Below are 19,491 nucleotides of genomic sequence, written 5' to 3'. Positions count from 1 at the left end.
AAGAGAAAAGAGGGAGCCGCAGGTTGGAGTGTTTACTTGTAGGAGGGTTTTATGAAACACACAAGCGGGAGGTTTCACAACAGAACGAGGTGTTACAGTCAAAGGAAAACACTCAAGCAACATGAAAATAATCTCAGAGGTTCAGTATGAGGAAAGACTCACGGAGGCTGTGAGAAGATAGATGCTGAATTTTTAGAGTTTAAAACAGAATTATATTTTACTAGTTGCAAACAATTAGTTTTTTTTGTATTTGTAAGATTTACAATTACAATTGCATTTCTTTTTCATTCCTAAACTTTATTTATTTATGTATTTGTGCTGTGGAGGTATGCAGACAATACTGTGACATCATTATCGACCTTGAAAATCTAAAGAGTAAAGTGAAAAGAGATGTAACTGTAGATTGAAATCAAATCTCTGCACAAGCAAAGCTGCAACCTTCTGAGCAAACACTTCTGTGCTGAATGCATGTGGGCTGGTCAGAAATGGTTTGGACCTTATTACACCCTATTTCAACCCAGCAGCAGCGTAGTGGGGTTTTTCTTTTTTCGATAACCCCTTTAACCTTTTTGTTACTGGTTCACTTCCATCCATTTTTGTATGTTTGCCTTTGGTCTTAACGGAACCTGGGAGTCATGTCTGATCTCACCCTGACTGGCCAGCTTCACTGTCTGCTTTAAACAACATCCATGTTTAATAGCAGGTTGAGAATCTGCCACATTTGATATAGTTTGAAGTCTGCTGGCTGCATGACTCAACTCAGAACCAGGGCATGTGGCATGAACCTGCCTCATATGGATTTCAAGTACCTTTTATTATGTAAAGCTCCATTTTGATACTGTTAAGCCATTCAATCTATTTACAACCTGTGGCTGCCTCTCTAGTCGTTTTTATTGCTCCTGAGCTGATTTTAAATTACCAACCCACTCACAAGGGATCCACAGGGAGCGATGCATGTCTGTACTTAAATGTCACTGTTTGTAATTTTAGCTAATTGACAGAAACCTCCTAATCTACTGAAAGCTCTCCGAGAGCAATGCCAGTGTCTTAAGTTACTGCTAATGCAAAGTGAGCATCGCTAACTGCTGCCACTCCAGACTAAAAGATAGATTACATTTTTCAAGCCTGTCATTTGAACAATACCATTATGTAAAAAAAAAATATTTTTTTTAAATGTGCTGTAATTGTTCCAGTTGTCAACGCTGGTAGTAGTAAAAAATAATGAAATTAATAGACCAGATATGAAAGTCTGAGGGAAAAACAGGCTGCCAGTCAGGAGATTGTCAAGATCCTTTGTGTGTGTGTGTGTGTGTGTGTGTGTGTGTGTGTATTTGAACTCAAACCACTTTGTTTGCCATCGTCTCTCTGCAGGCCTTCCCTTGCATCTCCACTGGAATCTACGGTCAGTGTGTGTTTGTGTGTTTGTCTTCCCCTCAGACCAGAACAAATGCAATGCAATACATGACATTTTCATCTCTGTGTGTGTGTTATCACAATTTTCCATTTTTTAAATTCAATAGTTGTTTTTTTTGTTGCAGAGCAAAACCATTTTCATCAAACAACAATATATCTGTGTGCCTGAGTTGATACGCTGCACACGCTGGCTGTGTTTTCCATCCAGTCCTTGTTTCCAGTATCAGTGTTTCTGTTTAACCAGAGTGTCGAGCCACCCGGTGCCACTTGTCACATTATCTCCTGCAGCCCAGAGGTGGTTCTCTGATTAAGGCCCTGGATTAAGACTGGCAGATTAAAATAGATTAGACCAGAGATAGTGTCAGATTGACTGTAATCCCCCTTCACTCTGGCAGGAGGGAGAGTTAAGGATGGTGCTTAAACACTCCCCGGGGTGGGATGGTTGTCGACACACTCTCCCATTGCTAGAAAGAGGAAAAGCCAAAAGTTCTGATTGACTCATGGAGTTATCCAGGTCTTCCTCTTTGTTTTTGTTGTAACCTTCTCTCTTCTTCTTGGAGAGTAGAAAAAGATTGCCTTATTTTACTGTTATAAGATGCTCTGTTGCTGCAATTGGATGGAAAGAAGGAAGGAAAACCTGCTATGCCCATCGTCTCAAGAATATTTTATAGAAAATATCTAAATAGAGGAAGAAAAACAAATCCAACAACTTTTTCTTTTCTGCAATCTTAGCTCATTTTGAAAGAGGGAAGTTTAAAGGTTCTTGGGGGTTTACAGGTAGAACTATGACTAAATTGCTGTGAAGGCATGAAGCTCGACTCATCACTGTTTCAGCCTCTTTGGGATGTGATGAAATTGAAAAAGAAGATGGTAGTGGTGCCAAAATGGCTTCCAGCCAGTCCCAGTAGTAGTTTTTGACAAACACTGCACTTGAAGCCCTGGAAACCAAATTCATTTTGAAGGAATTGAGCAACTTTCAGTTGGAAAAAATATGACCAATGTATCCTACTTCCCAAACATATGGTTGTCCCTCCAAAGTCTGACACAATTACAAAATTCCTGCAGTCGTCCTCAGCAACAGAGGCAATTTCAATCATTCCAGCTGGCACGTACTGATTTTGCCAAGTGGTTGTTCCCCTGAGACCCACAATTTGTATGACTTCCCTGGGACAACAACTGCCTCAGCCAATCAAGGAGAGCAACCCTGACGTAGATACTAGATGGTCTGAGTGGATGGTGGAAGTAGGAATTGCAGAATTTTGACACTTGTATTATATGTGTTCATTTAAAAACTGTTTGGTTTAAGCTTGGGAAATATATTGTTTTACATAGGTTAAGAACCTGATCTTTCCTTGATATTAATCAAGTGATTTAAGCTTAACCTTAATAAGAGCACTCAGAGAGTGCAGACCAAAAAACATTATATTTCAGTTTTCAGTATTTCAGAAATATGACTGTTATTGGCATCTTGCACCTTTACGAATTAGTTCCTTGAAAAAATGTCCTCATTATGTCTTATTTTGTGTTAACTTAATATTTCATTCAAAATATATTTGCTGATGGAATTTGTAGTGTATGAATGTAGAAGAGTTAAAACACATTTGTTTGATAAAAAAAAAAAGCTATTTGATTTAAATATTACTCATGGAAAGGCAAAACAAAATCCCATTAAGAAGTCAAATAATTGATATTTGACATATCACATTGCTTTCAGTGTGAATACTTCATGTATTTATTTTGATGGTTATTCGACGCCTCAGTGTTTTCCCCTATGGTCTGATGTTGAACCCCCTGTCTGGACGTATGGAATAATTACTGTATAATACCACAGTGTGTTTGTTTAGGCTCAACAGTTTGGCCAGATGATGAATTTTCAATGCCTTTGTGCTGCTTTACCAACAGTGGGGATCAGTTTCTAGCAGTGAAAGGTCTCGTCAGCTGAATGAATAAAGAAGAAGCGCTGTCAATTTTCACAATCTGTCTTCCCGTAACCAACGAGTGTGTTATGTCTGCATCCCACCCGAACAGGCGAGTGAGGATGAGAGGATGTGAGAAAACAGAACGTGGTGTTAGAATAGAGGAAAGAAGAACAGACACCTGTGAAAAAAAAAAAGAATGCAGACGACCGAAGGCAAACACACAGATCTGTCACTGCATCTGCTCCTGCAAATTGTGTGTATATTTTTGATGTTGTGTGTGTTTGTGTAGGATATCCACCTGAACAGGCTGTGCACGAGGCGTTAGCAACTGTGAGGGAGTATCTGGACACACATCATGACAAGGTGCGTGTGTGTGTGTGTGTGTGTGTGTGTGTGTGTGTGTGTGTGTGTGTGTGTGTGTGTGTGTGTGTGTGTGTGTGTGTGTGTGTGTGTGTGTGTGTGTGTGCTTGTGACTGCGTGATTGGCAATTTTTCCCTACCATTTCCTCTAGGTATTATTCCTTTCACAGCTGTTGTTTTTGTTTTCTGGTGAGAGCAAGAAGAAGGGTGAACTGACAAAAACACATACACGCACGCACACACAGCGAGACACACACACACACACACACACATACACACACACACATACATTTAAACACACTCCCAAGTTCTGGCTCTCATGCTCATGGCAAAGTCTGCGTTTTAATTAGCTCCTTGCGGGACTAAACCCTACGAACACAAACACACAATTACACACACACACACACACACACACACACACACACACACACTTTCTCTCCGGAGAAACACAGAGCGGAGAAAAGACAAAATGATGGAATAGATGACTGGAGGGGAGGGACGGAGGGACAGAGGGGGAGATGACAGATTGGAACAAAGAAGAAACTTTCCAATCAGTCGTTTACGTGCTCTCAACTCTCCTCCCCTCTTCCGTCTTCACGTCTTGAGTCTCCTCCTACTCCACTTTTCAATCTTTCTCTCTGTCTTTAACTCCCGGGCTGGATCACCTCCCAGAGAGAGTGTTGACGATGTTATTGTTAGCGCTGGTGTCTCCAGAGTCTATACCAGCCAACTGACGCAATCACCCACTCCGAGCGCAATAAGCGAACATTAAACATTACATAATTTACCATAGAGTACAAAAGTCAACAAGCCTTGAACGACTGAAAGAAGGACCAGTAAGCCAAATCAATGAGACATTTATTTACGTTCTGCTCAGAAATAGCTCAACTGTGTGTTTTGTTTCATGGGGGGGAACGGTTTTTTTGTGAACAAATGAGATTGTGAGACCTAGTTCATTTGCATGCACATAAAATAAGGATTTTTACCGGAGGAAATTGCGTTTACTCTTGAATTGAGCTGCTTCGGTTTTACATATTTTTTTAGTGTGATTTGTTGAGCTCACTCTGGCTTGGAAAGCTGTAATGTAGAAAAGGAAATTGAAAATAGCAGACACAGTAAGGCACAAAATGGACTCGAGGAGGGGCAACGTGCCAACAAGCTGCACCAAGTGGAATAATATAAAAACCCAATCATTTATTCATAAAACAACAAAGATCATGCTTTTACAAAATGCTGCAAGACAGTAATAACCAAGACATTGTCAAAGTTACATAAAAAGAAGAAATTTTGAACGAAAGCGATGTATGACATTTGAGAAAACAGCCTCGCACATAATCAGGTCCACTCACTAGTGGAGATTACAATCACATCACATGATGTTCATCATCTTGGCCTTGTAATGTTCAGTTACAAGGCAGAAAGCTGTACGTGCATATTTTCCAGCTCACATTAAGTACTGTAGTGGATAAACACAGTGTTGCATTAAATTTACAGTTCATTCCTTATGCTCTTGTTTCACCGCCCTTAAAACTCTTAAAATGCCGATTACGGTTGCTCAGTCAGTTCATGACTTTATGTATTTGATACTGATTTTACATTTATTAAGTGCAATCTAAAAGACAGTATCACACGTCAGGTTGGGCTTTCATACTTGTGTGTAAAGTTTGCTTCCATCAGACTTTGCACACAGCAGATCTGTGAGAACAGAGTGAACCATTCCACAAACTTGGCTGCAGACAGACTTTCTGTTCAGGAGGGGAATTATTGCACTGTGCTTCACTTACAGACAGGCAGTTCTGCGAGAGTAGATTATATTCATATTGATATTATTGTTAGATTTAACATCTCCTGTGTCCATGTTGCAATAGTATCAAAATGAGCTCCCCACAGCTACCATTTTCTGGAGGCCATTTTGCATCTTTCCTCACAAGCATTTCCCTTAATTTGAATGAGGGAGGCTGCAAAATGGCACAAGTGGAGGAAACTTGGTGTGGAGGTTAGAGATTTGGAACTGTAGCCCAGGGGAAGTAGTTACTTACCACGAATTTCCATATCTTCCCTTTTAGCCTCCATTCAAATCCTGGCAAGTAATGTTAATTGTGCAACAAGCTGGGACTGAAAAACACCGGCTGCGGGCGAGCAGGCTGCTGAAATGTCTTTGAAAGCATTGAGACTTTAACTCCCTCGCCAGGCAGGAAGTAATAGAAACAGCCTGGCTATAAATTGTACTACCTTGCCCTGAACGGAAAAAAAATCTAAAACTTTGTAGAGACATCATAATGGTAATAATGTAAGTTTGAGAAATAATAGACCATGGTGGAGTTTATGACCCTGGAAGCATTTTTTCTTTTTTTACTGTACCTATTGCAACTTTAATCATCAGGCATATAGTGTTATGTATTCTACTGTATGTCCAGATATACAGACCATAATGTAAATTTTATAGACTGGCGGGCCAGGAGCTAAAGAACACAAGAGCATAAAGAGTGTTTATTGTCATTAAGTAGCTGCACTCACTGGACCAGTGTCTTGATATTATTTGAACGTTATTATGTTTATGGCAGTGTGTGTGTGTGTGTGTGTGTGTGTGTGTGTGTGTGTGTGTGTGTGTGTGTGTGTGTGTGTGTGTGTGTGTGTGTGTGTGTGTGTGTGTGTGTGTGTGTGTGTGTGTGTGTGTGTGTGTATGTGTGTGTGTGTGTGTGTGTATGTGTGTGTGTGTGTGTGTGTGTTGGACAGAGTTTGTGCCATGAGTCTGGATTGAGTCCACTCCTGTTTATTTCTCATACTCTCATCTCTCATGAGATTGATTACACACACACACACATACACACACACACACACACACACACACACACACACACACACAGTATAACACTCGGGGCATGAGTCCCTTTTCTCTCCACTATACACACATTCATAGACACACACACACACAATACAAGTACTTATTCAGTAGTATCTAGTATAGTATCTACCCAGAACTCCTTCCTCTCTCTAATCTCTTTCTTTCTTTTTCTCCCTCTCTCTCTCTACACACACACACACACACACACACACACACACACACACACACACACACACACACACACACTCACACTCACTCTCTCTTTACAGCACACTGTCGCCAGCTCTCTGTGTAGTAAGCACTGAGCTGTGGTATGATTATAATAGGGAGCTAATAGGAGAGTAATGGACTAATGCATTAGCTGCATCCGCCTAATATCACCGCCACACAATGTCACACACTTTTACATTGTTGCCTTTTTGTGATAACGGTCATTCTGTGTGTGTGTGTGTGTGTGTGTGTGTGTGTGTGTGTGTGTGTGTGTGTGTGTGTGTGTGTGTGTGTGTGTGTGTGTGTGTGTGTGTGTGTGTGTGTGTGTGTGTGTGTGTGTGTGTGTGTGTGTGTGTGTGTGTGTGTGTCTCTCAGCTGGACAGAGTCATCTTCTGTGTGTTCTTGCCGACGGATAAGGAGCTGTATCTGCAGAACCTCCCGCTCTACTTCCCAGCTGGTGAGGTGTCTTTTTCTTTCTCTCTCTCACACGAGCGCGCGCACACACACACACACACACACACACACACACACACACACACAAATATACAGTGAGGACAGCTCAGCCCAGTTCAATGTGGCTGGACGCACTAACTGAGACACACACGCTGGTGTGATAAACACTGCATCATCCACTGCATGCTATTTGCACATTCAGTACGTGTGTGTGTGTTAAGATACATGTCGTGACAGAAAAAAAATGTAAATACACAAACGTGCAGAATGGCAAAGGTTCAGGTTTCTTTTATTAAATGATTTTAAAGCACAAGAGTGCACACAGAGAAACACTGTATGACATTTAGAGATGAAAAACTGACACGCAGTGATGCATATTCTCTGTTTATTGGAATGGCCTCTCCCATGACTGACAAACTGAGAAACAGCCTTGTTATTTCGCTCATGAATTTATTTATTTTATTCATGCAGCCAATTTAATTCATCAGAACACAGATTCCAGTGATTAATAAGTCATTGAGACACACTCAATGTGTGACACTTTGACAAATGCAAATAGTGATCTGTGTTACACATACTCTGTCATGCAAGTAATGGTGTGGAATATTTCACTGAGAAACAACATCTAATGTACAAAATCAATATTTCTTTTCTTTTTATGAGTTTATTGCACCACTAAAAATGTGTCACTTCTTACCCTTCTTTCCTGACATCTTGCAGCAGCCATTCATATATTATAGAGGTCGCAAGAAAAGGTGCATCCAGAAAAACCCAGCTGGAAGGACATAAAACATTCATTCTTGAAAGTTAAAGGTCCATATTTTTTGAATATACACTTATTTGCAATGACAGAAACCTCATGTCAGTGTGTTCGGTACAGAATTGGATTCAGGACCCTCAGTCTAGGTTAAAAAACAAATCACACATTAAAGCTCAAGAGTTAACATTTTGTAACTTGTTTATTTTGAATGAGTCAATCCATGCAAATCATCCGTGTGTTTGTGTTGGTTTGTCTGATTCCGATACCACTACCTCTGATATCAGTCATCAGTGAATATCCAAATGTCTGTTTAGATCCGATTCCACGTCTTCAAAGAGGTTTCACCCTTTAAAACTGCACTTACCAATGTAAAATATTTCCGATATACGCTACACTACTGGAAATCCCTTCTTCTCTGCAGTATGTATCTGTTTTTTTCAAAGGGTTTAACCTGAGCCAGTTAGTACAACAATGATAGCAATCATCACTTCCATACAGGGTTAGAAGCAAATAGCTGTTAAAATATGTTATAAAAATTATTTGTTTTAAATCCACTCGGAACATAGTCGATAGCTATTTAAACTTTGATCCTTACAGTCAGATTTGTATTCCGTCATACAGAGACACATACACCGGGTTGCATGCAGGAGAAAATGGGCAGGTGTAAAGACGTGAGCTACTTTGATATGGGCCACCTCACAGCTCGCAGGACTTAAAGGATCTGCTGCTGACATCCTGGTACCAGACACCACGGAGCACCTTCAACCTTAGAGGCCTTGTAGAGTCCCTGCCTTTGGCAGGTCCGCGCTGTTTTGGCAGTTCACAGAAGACCAGCAGCACATTAGGCAGGTGGTCGTCATGTTTTTTGGCTTATCAGTGAATACAGAACATATGTGGCTCAGTGTAAATGACATTACGGCTGGGTTTTATCAGCATATGAGACACCTGATGTGAAAAATGTAAATGTGAGGAGCAAACTGAGGCAGGCTACGCCGCATAAACTACACTCAGCTGTTGTTCTTATCATCTAACTCTCAAAAATGTGTTTCCCAAGATGCAGAACTATTCTCTTACCGCCTTTCTAGGACCTTGTTTTCAGCAGTGAGCAACCCGCAAAATATACAATTTGTGTTTGAGTGTTTTCTCCTCATTTCGCTGTTGGAAAGTCGTGTCTCACTCCACTCATCTGTTTTGCCTTCATTTCTGTGTCCACCCCTGTAGCCTGACCACTGACAGCAGTGTACTGTTCAGGTAACCAACATGGTGTGTGTGTGTGTGTGTGTGTGTGTGTGTGTGTGTGTGTGTGTGTGTGTGTGTGTGTGTGTGTGTGTGTGTGTGTGTGTGTGTGTGTGTGTGTGTGTGTGTGTGTGTGTGTGTGTGTGTGTGTGTGTGTGTGTGTGTGTGTGTGCGTGTGTGCATGTGCGTGCGTGTATAGTTTGGTCAGTTCGGAGGAATAACTTCCTTGTGTTTCTGTTTGTAGATTTGCAGCCTTAACCAATGTGTGAAATGTAAATCCTTTGTCATAGAGGGGAAAAACTGAAAAACATAATGGGAACAAATTGCCAGTTTCCACCTCAGTTAAATTAAAATACATTCTGCTCATTCCTGAATGGCCACTGTTGGCCTCAAGCTTGCTAGTCTACAAGCTTTTGCTGAGGATGAATATGTGGCAGGTGTTTTCCTCTGAATGTGAAAAAATATCTGCTTTCAATGAAAAACAATGAAAGAAAAGAAGATGACGGCCACGATTTCAGCCTCCAAGGTTCTCCTTTCCATCCGCGACTCCTGTCTCACCCACTTTTCAAAATAGACTAAAACGAAAGTAATGGCCCATCATTGCGGATTGATCTGTGTGGTTAAATGAAGTTAGGTAAATACGTAAATTTTGTGTTGGCTTGAGCTGTGACATGATGACTTCACCCATTTGTTTTGATTACACCCGTGATTGATAGTGTTACAGCGGTCTGGGCTCCTAAGCATGATCAGTCATTCACTCAATTATTCAAATTAAGCATTGGTATTACAACTGCAGCCATAACCTCTAATGTCTCACTTTACCACTGCCATAAATCAAACTCACCTCTCTCCTCCAGAACATTTCGAGAGAGGGGTCTCAACCATCTCATTCTTTCTGCTATCATAGAAGTACTCCAGCAACTAACTGAATACCGACAAAATAATCTAGAAATCCCACAAATGTTCACCTCCTCAAGTTTTTTCTGACATCTAAGTTGGTCAAAATTGTTAGAGTTATTCAGACAGAGCGGGGTCGCTCAAATTCATATTCTCAATACACAGATAGATGCGCTGTAGAAGAATGGGCTTGAGTCGGTGCCTTCACCACCTGCTGTGCTTTCAGCTTACACTGCGGTCACAATGAAAGGGCTTTATTCATTTAGTAAATACAGTTTCCAGGATTGTGTGACCAATAATAGCATTAATTCAACTGAAATGAGAAAAAAATGGACAACGACGACGACAACGACAACAACAACAACAACAACAACAACAACAACAACAATAACAAAACCATAAGCCAGTCCAGTGATGCAAGGCTGAGACTGAAACCAGAGGAAGGGCTGTTGTGTTTCATTTTAAATGAAAGGGGAAATTTCGTGGACTCAGTGGCAGTAAATATAATGCAACTGAGAAATGGCCCGGGTTTGAATGTATCACTCAGTATAACATTAACATGCATGCTGCTCAACAGATACATATATCTAGAAATGCAGAATAATGTAACATCAGCAGACACTTTCACATAAAAAAAACGTATCGTATAACACAAGATAAAAACATACACTAGACTAAGCACCTTAGTATTTCACCTATATGAGACAGACGAGCAGCCTGTTAAAAACAAGAGCAGGATCCAAACAACTTTGTAGCCGTATATATCTCTCACATAAGCTTTAAACCATGATACCGGGGTAAGAGTCTTCATTTTTTTTGCAGACAGTAGTGGCCAATACCATGAAGGATTTCTCTCGTCTTTTCGTGCAGGCCTCAGGGAAGATCAGTTGCTAAAAATAATTGCATCTCAAACTGTGATGCCATTGTACTCTCTGCTGTACACAAAATTCAAATACAATATGTTGATGTTTACTGAGCGATGTTTTTTCAAGATAGAAATGTAACAATGACTAAGAAAAAGAACATGCAGTACAATGTGCAACTGTGGGTATGAGTTCAACAGCTTGTAATGTGTCTCGGTTCCCTGTACAACACAGAACCTCGGAATCTGGAAAAAGTGAGCCAACGTTTGTACTCAAGGACAGATACAGTAGGAGAGGAGCAGTGGCAGATTTCAGTTTGAACCTCAAAGAAGAGAGAGTTCGTATCGAATGTCAATCTTGTGTTCGTCTTAAGGTTGTGGACGGAACGAAAGTCTGCCACCGATTCCCTGTTCCCAAATGGATTCATTGAGCAGTTACACCAAATGTCAATAGACTTAGAGTGAAATTGATATTAGTCAGAATTTATATATTGTAATGTGAAAGGTGTTATGTCACTTATAGTCACAAACCCACAGAGGATTATCAGCCGCTCTACAGGGCATTTTAATGTATTTCAGCCTGTTGTTTTGCTGTTTTTAACATCAAAAAAAAAAAAAAAGCTTTTGTTGGGGGGTGTAAAGAAATGTAGCTTGAAAGGAAGTGAGTATTAGACACAATGTGGCTCTGTGTCTAGAAGTAACTGTTTTCTTGCATGTTTGCCGCAATAATTTTATCAGGTCATAATATATCAGTTAGTGTTTACAGCTTGTTCCTCTGCTGCCTTAAAGACTAATGCATAATATTAGCTTTGATTTCATGGCCAGTTTCTTATTCCATATAATGAATAATGAACCACCGAGCTTTAGAGGTGGATAGACTGTCTTCTTTTCAACGTGTGAAAGTTTCAGTATTGGAAGCATGGATTGGCACTTTCACATCCCTCACCCTGGCTCTGTCGACTGTTATTTTTCCAGAAACGCAGGTGCGTCCCTTTGAAAAAAGAAAAAAAGAGTCAGTGCTCGCTGTTGGTGTCTTTCTCCTCTAATGGACGTGCAGCAGATTTTGTAGCAGCAGTGAGCGAGCAGTAGCGGTGCTTGGCTGGTAGATGGAGCGGAACTGTCTGTCTGTGTGACAGAGCCGCTGCAGGCAGCCCTCCAAGTCGCCACCACGAACCTTATGTGTCTCCGACACCTGGCACCACCCACACTGGCCGTCTGTTGACGTGTATGTGCACGTGTTTGCATGTTTTGAATGTGTCTGCAGCCACGTCGGACCGGGTAGACTAATCCTCGCTAGCAGATCCCTCCGAAGCTCAAATAGCCAAAATGCACGACCAAGGTGAAAATGCTCTCTTCCCTTGTTTGACTTTTCCCCCTCTTCTCTCTCAGCTCCCACAGAAGCCACTGTCAAGAGTAAACTCTGAGAGAGGATCTGTCAGATGTTGTTGCTGTGGATACATACTGTACTGCAACACACAACAACCAGATTCCTTCTCCCCAATGATGACGCATACCAAGACCTTCTTCAGCTGGAGGATGACTGCTATATGAATGATTGCTTCTTTTTGAAGGTTAATGTCGCTCAGCTTTGAAGTGCATACCGGCCCCTCGGCAGATGTTCATTAGAGCACTTTTTTTCCGTTTCTTCTCACTAATATGTGTGAGGTGTCAAAATGAAATGTATGGAGCGATGCTGATAATTCTGGTGAAACATGGACTGCGTACCTTAAGCTGCGCCCTAACTCGACCATTTGTCAGTGATCGTCGGTGCTTGCCTTGCATCACGTTAACAACCGGAGCTATGTGCCGTGTGTGCTGTTTGAATATGGGGATTTCACCGTGTGTGCATGTGACAAAAGCTTATTAAAATGAATCGCACAGGCTTCTGGTGTGTGAGAATTGATTATTTCCCGAGATGCAATACGAGTCAGTGAGCTGAGCGTCACAGGGGAAATCTTCACATGAATATTTCCATCCTCGTTTTCTCCTGTCTGTATGTGAAGGAGACAGAAAGTGGGACTTTGTTTATCTGTCGGCAGTGCTGGAAAGTAAATTTACCCAAGTTCTGACTTCAGCACAATTTTGAGGCAGTTCTACTTGAGTATTTCAATTTTATGCTTCTGTTATACTTCTTATTACAATTTAGAGGCAAATACTGAAAATTTAACCGCACTATATTTATTTGACAACCGTAGGTACTAGTTACTCTGAAGATAAAGATTTTACACTTCTGTAATATATAAAGAATAGCCAGTAGTATCATCAGATAGGTTGGGTGCATATCAAAATGACATTTATGTTGTGTTTAGTCCTTTTCCAATAATAATGTGTGACAATTCAACAAATAGGTATTTAAATAAGACAGTAAGAGACAATAAATCTAGAACTTATTTTGATTGTTTTTAATTAAAGTTTGTATCTGTTAGAATGATAATAGAATCTGGTTTAATTTCCACCATGCAATTCCACTGAAACTTAGCAATAAGCAATACTGTTGAATTGTCACTGAGTCCCTCTCATCATAAATTCATATTGGAAAATAATATTACAAAAATCCTACTTCCAGCAGTAATACTGCCTTCAAATGGAACCCTGTGCTTGTGGTCCGATGGGAAGTTGTGTGCGTGGCATGTTGGGTGTTTCGGGTTGTGAGAACACCACTGCTAGGCAACGGCAACGTGGATGTCACAGACGTTAACAATTTAGCGAGCTAGCAAGCAGGTCATGTAATGCTGGAAATACAAAGGCAGAGCTGCTCCACAACGCAGATAGAGAAACATTTGGTCCACGCTCCAAGCAGCTGGAACAGCCTTCGAGAGAATCTGAGAGGAGCTGAAACGTAAACTTAAATTTAAAAACCCATCTATTTAGTCTGGCCTTTATGTAGTGTTTTGGAAGTTTAGGTTTTTATTATTGGTATTTACTTTCTTTATTATTTAAAAATGTTGTTTTACTAAAACTTTTAGTGATGATCATTATTATTTATTTGACTGTATTTGACTTTATTGACCTTTTACTATCTTACTATTTTGTATAGTTATTGTGTTTTTATGTGACATTTTATTATTATTTATTAACATTATTTTGACTACCTTTCGTTTATTGTCGGTCTCTAAAGACTTAAAGAGTCTTTAATTACTATATTTTGTCAATCACCTGACTTGCATTTTATTTATTTGAAAGGTGCTACATACATCAAGTTTGAATGATAACAACAAAAAGAAAAGATGAGGCCATTGGGAATATTTATTATTTTAGATAATATAGACATACCCTATACGGATTGCGGCTGGTGGCTTGGTGGGTTACACCGCTGACTTTGGTACAGAAGGGCAGGGTTTGATTCCACTGTAGGCCATTTGGACAAAAGCGTCAGCAAAAGAAATGTAATAAATAAAATGCAATGGTCTGTACAAAATGTTATGGCTATTCTGATGTTTGGCAGCGCAAACTTGTAAACTCAGCCCTTTCAGAGAATTCTGCGGTCCGAGGTGTTGAATACTCCACGAGGGGGATGTTCCCGGTAAACGCGACCCCAACGCGGCAGCAAAAGGCTTTTAAACAGCAGACATGTTGACTCGTCACCGTCGGACAGATCCACGTGTTACTGACAACATAAGCAATGCCTTATAATGTGTGACAAGAGTGGTGCAGCTCTGTACATGTCACTCTGAAAGGAGAAAGGACTCTCAGTACTTTAAACCTACAATAACAGTTCAGTTGTGTTTGGACACTTGACATATTATCACTTCAAGTTGTTATGGCAGACTTGTAGCTCACTGCTGATTTATACACTAGTGGCCCAATTATCACTCTCTTTTAGTTTGGTTTTGCTCTTTAATCTTGAGGTTGTTTCTTTAGCTGCTAAATGCTCCACTGTGTTCACCAGCTGGTCACTGTCCATCTGCTGTTTGGTCCTGAGCAGGTTGTGTACAATGTGTTTTTTTTAATAGAGTATTTTCACTAAAAGCAGCTGCCTCCTGCAAGTGGAAGAACATTTAATGAGAGTGAACCAACACGGTGAATTTGAGATGGAGCTCGCAGTGATTCTCTGTAAAGCCGCGGCGAGCTGCAGATTCAGGCGATAATTCTCTGAAGTGTATCACTGCAAGGGACCTTTTTTCACATTTTCATTTGATGCATTGTTTCTCTAAAAAATATTGTTTACTTAAGTATAATAAGCTGATAATACCTGTGAATTTTGGAATCGCAAGGATTATGTTGTAATGTTACTTCTTTTGCTCGACTCAAGAGTCGCAATACTTCTTCTTCCAACAATGTCATTTTACAGTTTTTCACTTTCATAGCTTTCCTTTTTTTGGAGGACTTCAGCACCTGTTCATTTTTAACAACCATCATCAATCCTCCCCCCCTCGCTCTCTTTTTGCCTTTATATCCTTTTTGTCTGCATGCTGTCCAAATCCCATCTACTCTGGCTGCCTGTCTGCTTGTCACAACACACCATATGTGTATTTATGCAGGCACTATCATGCTTCTCCCCACAGCGCATCTGTATCACTTTTTAATTGTTTGTTGCAGGATGTAGCCGTCACATGTCGGCGGGATGCAGGCAGTGATTTGTGTGAAGCGAAATGAGTGTTTAGCGAGCCACCGTCCCGCCCCATGACTTTCATCTGCCAACAGCCATCTTTATTGATTCCAAACAATCTGCCACGGTGGCGCAGACGCACAGGGAGGAGGGAGGTGGAATGTTGGGCCGCAGGAAGTAGAGGGATGGTAGGGGGAAAATAAACTACAAAAGAATATCAACAGGAAATTTGGAGAATCCTCTTTTTTGAATAAAAGCTTCATCTGTCACAAAGGGGATTGTCTTTTCCTCTCCTGATCTCTTTGATTCTCTCCATGTCTGGCTCTCCTCTGTTTCGTCTCCTTCCTCTTCCCCCCCCCTCCTCCTCATCCCACGCCTCATATCTCTTTCTTGCTGTTTTACGCAACAGGATGGTGGAAAAAATAAACAGATGGAAGAGGGAGGGATAAAGAGACAGAGAGAGGAAGGATGGAGGAGTTCAAACAGAGAGAGGGGAAGGGAGAAAAACAAGGTGGGGATGGATGAGAGGATGCAGAGCTGGCGGGAGGATGAAGGGATGGAGGGAAAAGAGGGATGGAGAGCCTGATGAACTCATCTAAAGGCACTCTGGGTTTTTTAATAAGCAGCAGACTGTGAAGCTTCTCTGACTAGTCACTCTGAATAATGAGAGAGACGGGGAGAGAGAGACAGAGGATGAGAGGATGAAAAGACAACGAGACTCATTATCCTCCGACCAGTTTTCATCACTGTCTCATCAGTGATCTCTCCCTCCCACCCTCCCTCTCTCTTCCTCTCGCGCCCTCAAACAGTCCACGGTTCTGTTTGAGATGACAGATGAAGACCAATTACGCTAACTGTTTCATTAACTTGAAGGCTGATTCCCTGCCATCTTCCTGAACATACACTGATAATCCTGTTGGCCCTGGAAATTACTCGGTGCTCGCGGCCGAACAGCGCACCCGTGTGTGTGTGTGTGTGTGTGTGTGTGTGTTTATGTGTGTGTGTGTGTGTGTGTGTGTGTGTGTGTGTGTGTGTGTGTGTGTGTGTATATATACTTTCAATGGCAAAAATGCAGAATGCAAAAGGCTGTGGAAGTGTGTGTGAAGGAGAAAGTAAAAATGTGTGAGGGTAATTCAGTTAACAGAATCCGAAGGGGGTGAACGCTCAGGTGGTTGATGAGGAATTTATTTCTGGTTGATGACGGCTGTTGCTGACTTTGTTGGTTGCAGGCGAAGAGGTTACTGCGCTCTCAATGTTTTCTTGACACAAGTTGCTGTTCTGCTTGAGTTTGTTCCAGAAGGAATAAACTTGTTAGTCTGAACCTGAATTCATTCTTTCTGGTGTGGCTGAAATGCTCTTGCATATTTAAGTGGGGGAAATGTTCTGGTTTGGCAATATGTCTTGGAATTTGTTTTTTTTGTACTTCAACTCTCTGGATGTGATTCTCACGAGGTCGTGTCTGGACTGTTCACTGTCCTGCAGGCCTGAGAAGTGCAGTGTAATAAGCCAATTTGTTTTTGTGCCGGTTTTGTATATATATACGGTAGGTGACACGTGCATGTGCTAGGTAGAGTAATTTTAATTATTTAGATAACAACGTTTGGTTCTACCTGCCAGCAGCTATCAAAATCACTCAAAGTGGGAAGATTGTCACTCGCTCTTATCCCCTGTGGTTGGAGAAAAAGAAGGAAGGGGACATTGTAATAATTCTGATGAAGTCTTTTTACTTTAAAGATCAATGTTTTGGCGCATCTTGCCCTCTTAAGGGAAATGACTGTCTGTGTGTGCTATGTTTACTACACTATTTTATTAAGGGTCCACGGTGAAATTAATGCTCAATAGTGCCCTAAAAATTCCCCACAGATGCATGAAACAAGCAGTGTTCATGACATGTTACTACTTTCTGCTAACAATCCACAGTGGAATGTGTTGCATTGTAAAAATAAAAATATATTCCTGTGACTCAACAGCCTTCAGTGATGATGGAAAGTCCAAAATACCGCAAGCTGTTTGAGATTATTAGCTTATTATTTCCACAAATTTGCAGTGGTATGCCGAAACTTGGAGCAAAAATGTTTTTTGTTTTTTTTTAATAAGCAGTGTGAAGCAACCAGCCCGAGCTTTTGAGATAATGAATTTGTCAACTGACCGTCAGGAACCTTGTGAGCTTTGACAGCTTTGTTGTCCCACTTCAATAAGCCGATGTGGACCGGCTAATATCACTTGTGGTGTGACTGCCATTTAAGAATATATGTCAGCAATTATCTAACCTACATTCAGCACATAGTGTTTTGAGGCATATAATGGATGGTTTTGACCACCCATTATATGGAATATTGGAATATGAGTTTATATGCTGCATGAGAAGTCTAACAGAGCATCAGTGTTACAATATATGTTCAAGAAAAATCATGATGACAACAGGCACAATGCTTTTCAGAGAGAAATATTGGCCACAATTTGAAATTTCTGACAGATATGATGAACACAGTGGCCTGTGCAAGGGTCGGTTTTGGGTATTCAAAGACACTTGCTTCCTACTGTATATGTAAACAGACAAAATGTAATGGTTGTGGAGGAATGAAGGTGCAGGTTACATGCATGTGTGTGCAATCAGTATGTCTTAGTAAAACGCAAGCCTGTCACGGTACTTCTCATCTAAGATGAGAGCCGGCCGCAAATGGTGGGAAGAAAATAGCGGGCGGCACTCAGAGAAGATGAGGATCTGGCAGTTAGGTGAGTTGGGTGATGTGTATGGATGAGGCCATGATGGAGAGAGCGAGAGAAAAGGGAGGAGGGTGATGTTTACGGGTGGGGGGCAGCGAGGCCAGTAAACTGCTTGTGAAATGAAAATGGCTCTTTAGCAGAATCCAGGACACTTGGGCTCTGCGCTGGATCAATGTCTCTGATTTACTGTCTGAAAGCCTGTCAGAGGGAAAGAGAGGCGGGGGGGGGGGGGGGGGGGGGGGGGGCAGAGAGGAGTTAGAGCTTAGAGAAGTAGAAGAGTCCTTTAATGGAAGGAGAAAGAGGAGAAATGGGGAGAGGTAAGCATGAAGAGGGGAATTGTCCGTCAGAGTGACAGTGCAAGGAGGCAGAATCAGAGGGATTGCCCCTCAAGTCCTCACGGATGAGATACAAAATCAATCTGTCAAGGCGATGGGGAAGGGCAGTCTTGTTTTGTGCAGGGAATTGGTGCGGCCCTTTTTGGGTAAAATCAATACGGGACACATGGTGCTTCTTAAATCCTTACTATCCCACAGAGGCAAGTTGTATTGACAAACAGGGGAGAGTATGTAGGCAGCACACAAATCCTTTACCTGACCTGTAAGGAAGGAAGGAAGATCATCCTCAGAGGAGCATGAATGTCTGTACCAGATTTCATGACAATCCATCCACTGACTCCGTTGACTCCCTAAAAGTCAAGGGATAAACAAAGTCATGGGGGTTAATCATCTTTGAATGTTTGGTACTTTTGCCTTCATAGGTCACAAAAGCAATTTATTTTCTGCTTATGAATTAATACTTGTTGCAACGCACTCTATCTATTGTTCACCACTTTGCCCATTTGCATCAGTGGTTTCTCATTGTGCGTTTGTGTCACTGTTGGCTGCGTTCGATGTGTCTGCCGTGTATCAGACTGTATGAGTGTTGCATAAAGGGAAGAGTGTGAGTATCTCTGTCTGAGTCAGTGACACACACACACTCAGACACAGGTGGGGCCCAGGACGACAGGGCCGGACGTCTCGACAAGAGTGTTTCCCCGCACCCTCAGGACACGGGGAGTCTGGGTGGGCGGGGGTTATTTTATTTTTATTTTGAGTGTTTAATGTATTAAAAGGGGCCGGGATAATGAATTATAATCTTTAATGCAGAAACCGATCGATACCACCCAGAGAATAAATCAGCTTTTACTGAGAGCGTCAAAGCCCCTTAATACACTAGGGGAGAGAAAGGGAGTGCAGGAGGAGGAGGAGGAGGAGGCGCGATG

The 19,491-nt window shown here is 41.4% G+C and overlaps 1 protein-coding gene across 3 annotated transcripts in view; it reads left to right on the top strand.

Moving 5' to 3' along the window:
- The window catches only part of macrod1 (mono-ADP ribosylhydrolase 1), a 100,882-nt gene extending 88,045 nt beyond the window's left edge, over positions 1-12,837 (top strand). For 2 of the 3 annotated variants that reach the window (XM_035650425.2, XM_035650423.2), the window contains 4 exons: positions 1,372-1,402; positions 3,622-3,695; positions 7,122-7,203; positions 12,344-12,837. In XM_035650425.2, coding sequence (XP_035506318.2) covers positions 1,372-1,402; positions 3,622-3,695; positions 7,122-7,203; positions 12,344-12,378 — 222 coding nt within the window. In that variant the 3' untranslated portion in view covers positions 12,379-12,837. Of the gene's footprint in view, positions 1-1,371; positions 1,403-3,621; positions 3,696-7,121; positions 7,204-9,180; positions 9,211-12,343 lie in introns of all 3 variants that reach the window. The other variant, XM_035650424.2, reaches the window with a different exon arrangement.
- The last annotated feature ends 6,654 nt before the right edge of the window (positions 12,838-19,491 follow it).

This window comes from Scophthalmus maximus, chromosome 9 (assembly GCF_022379125.1).
Source record: "Scophthalmus maximus strain ysfricsl-2021 chromosome 9, ASM2237912v1, whole genome shotgun sequence".
NCBI classification, from domain to species: Eukaryota; Metazoa; Chordata; class Actinopteri; order Pleuronectiformes; family Scophthalmidae; genus Scophthalmus; species Scophthalmus maximus.
The sequence above is the reverse complement of the archived record's forward strand: the minus strand, read 5'-3'. Positions and strand labels throughout refer to the sequence as shown.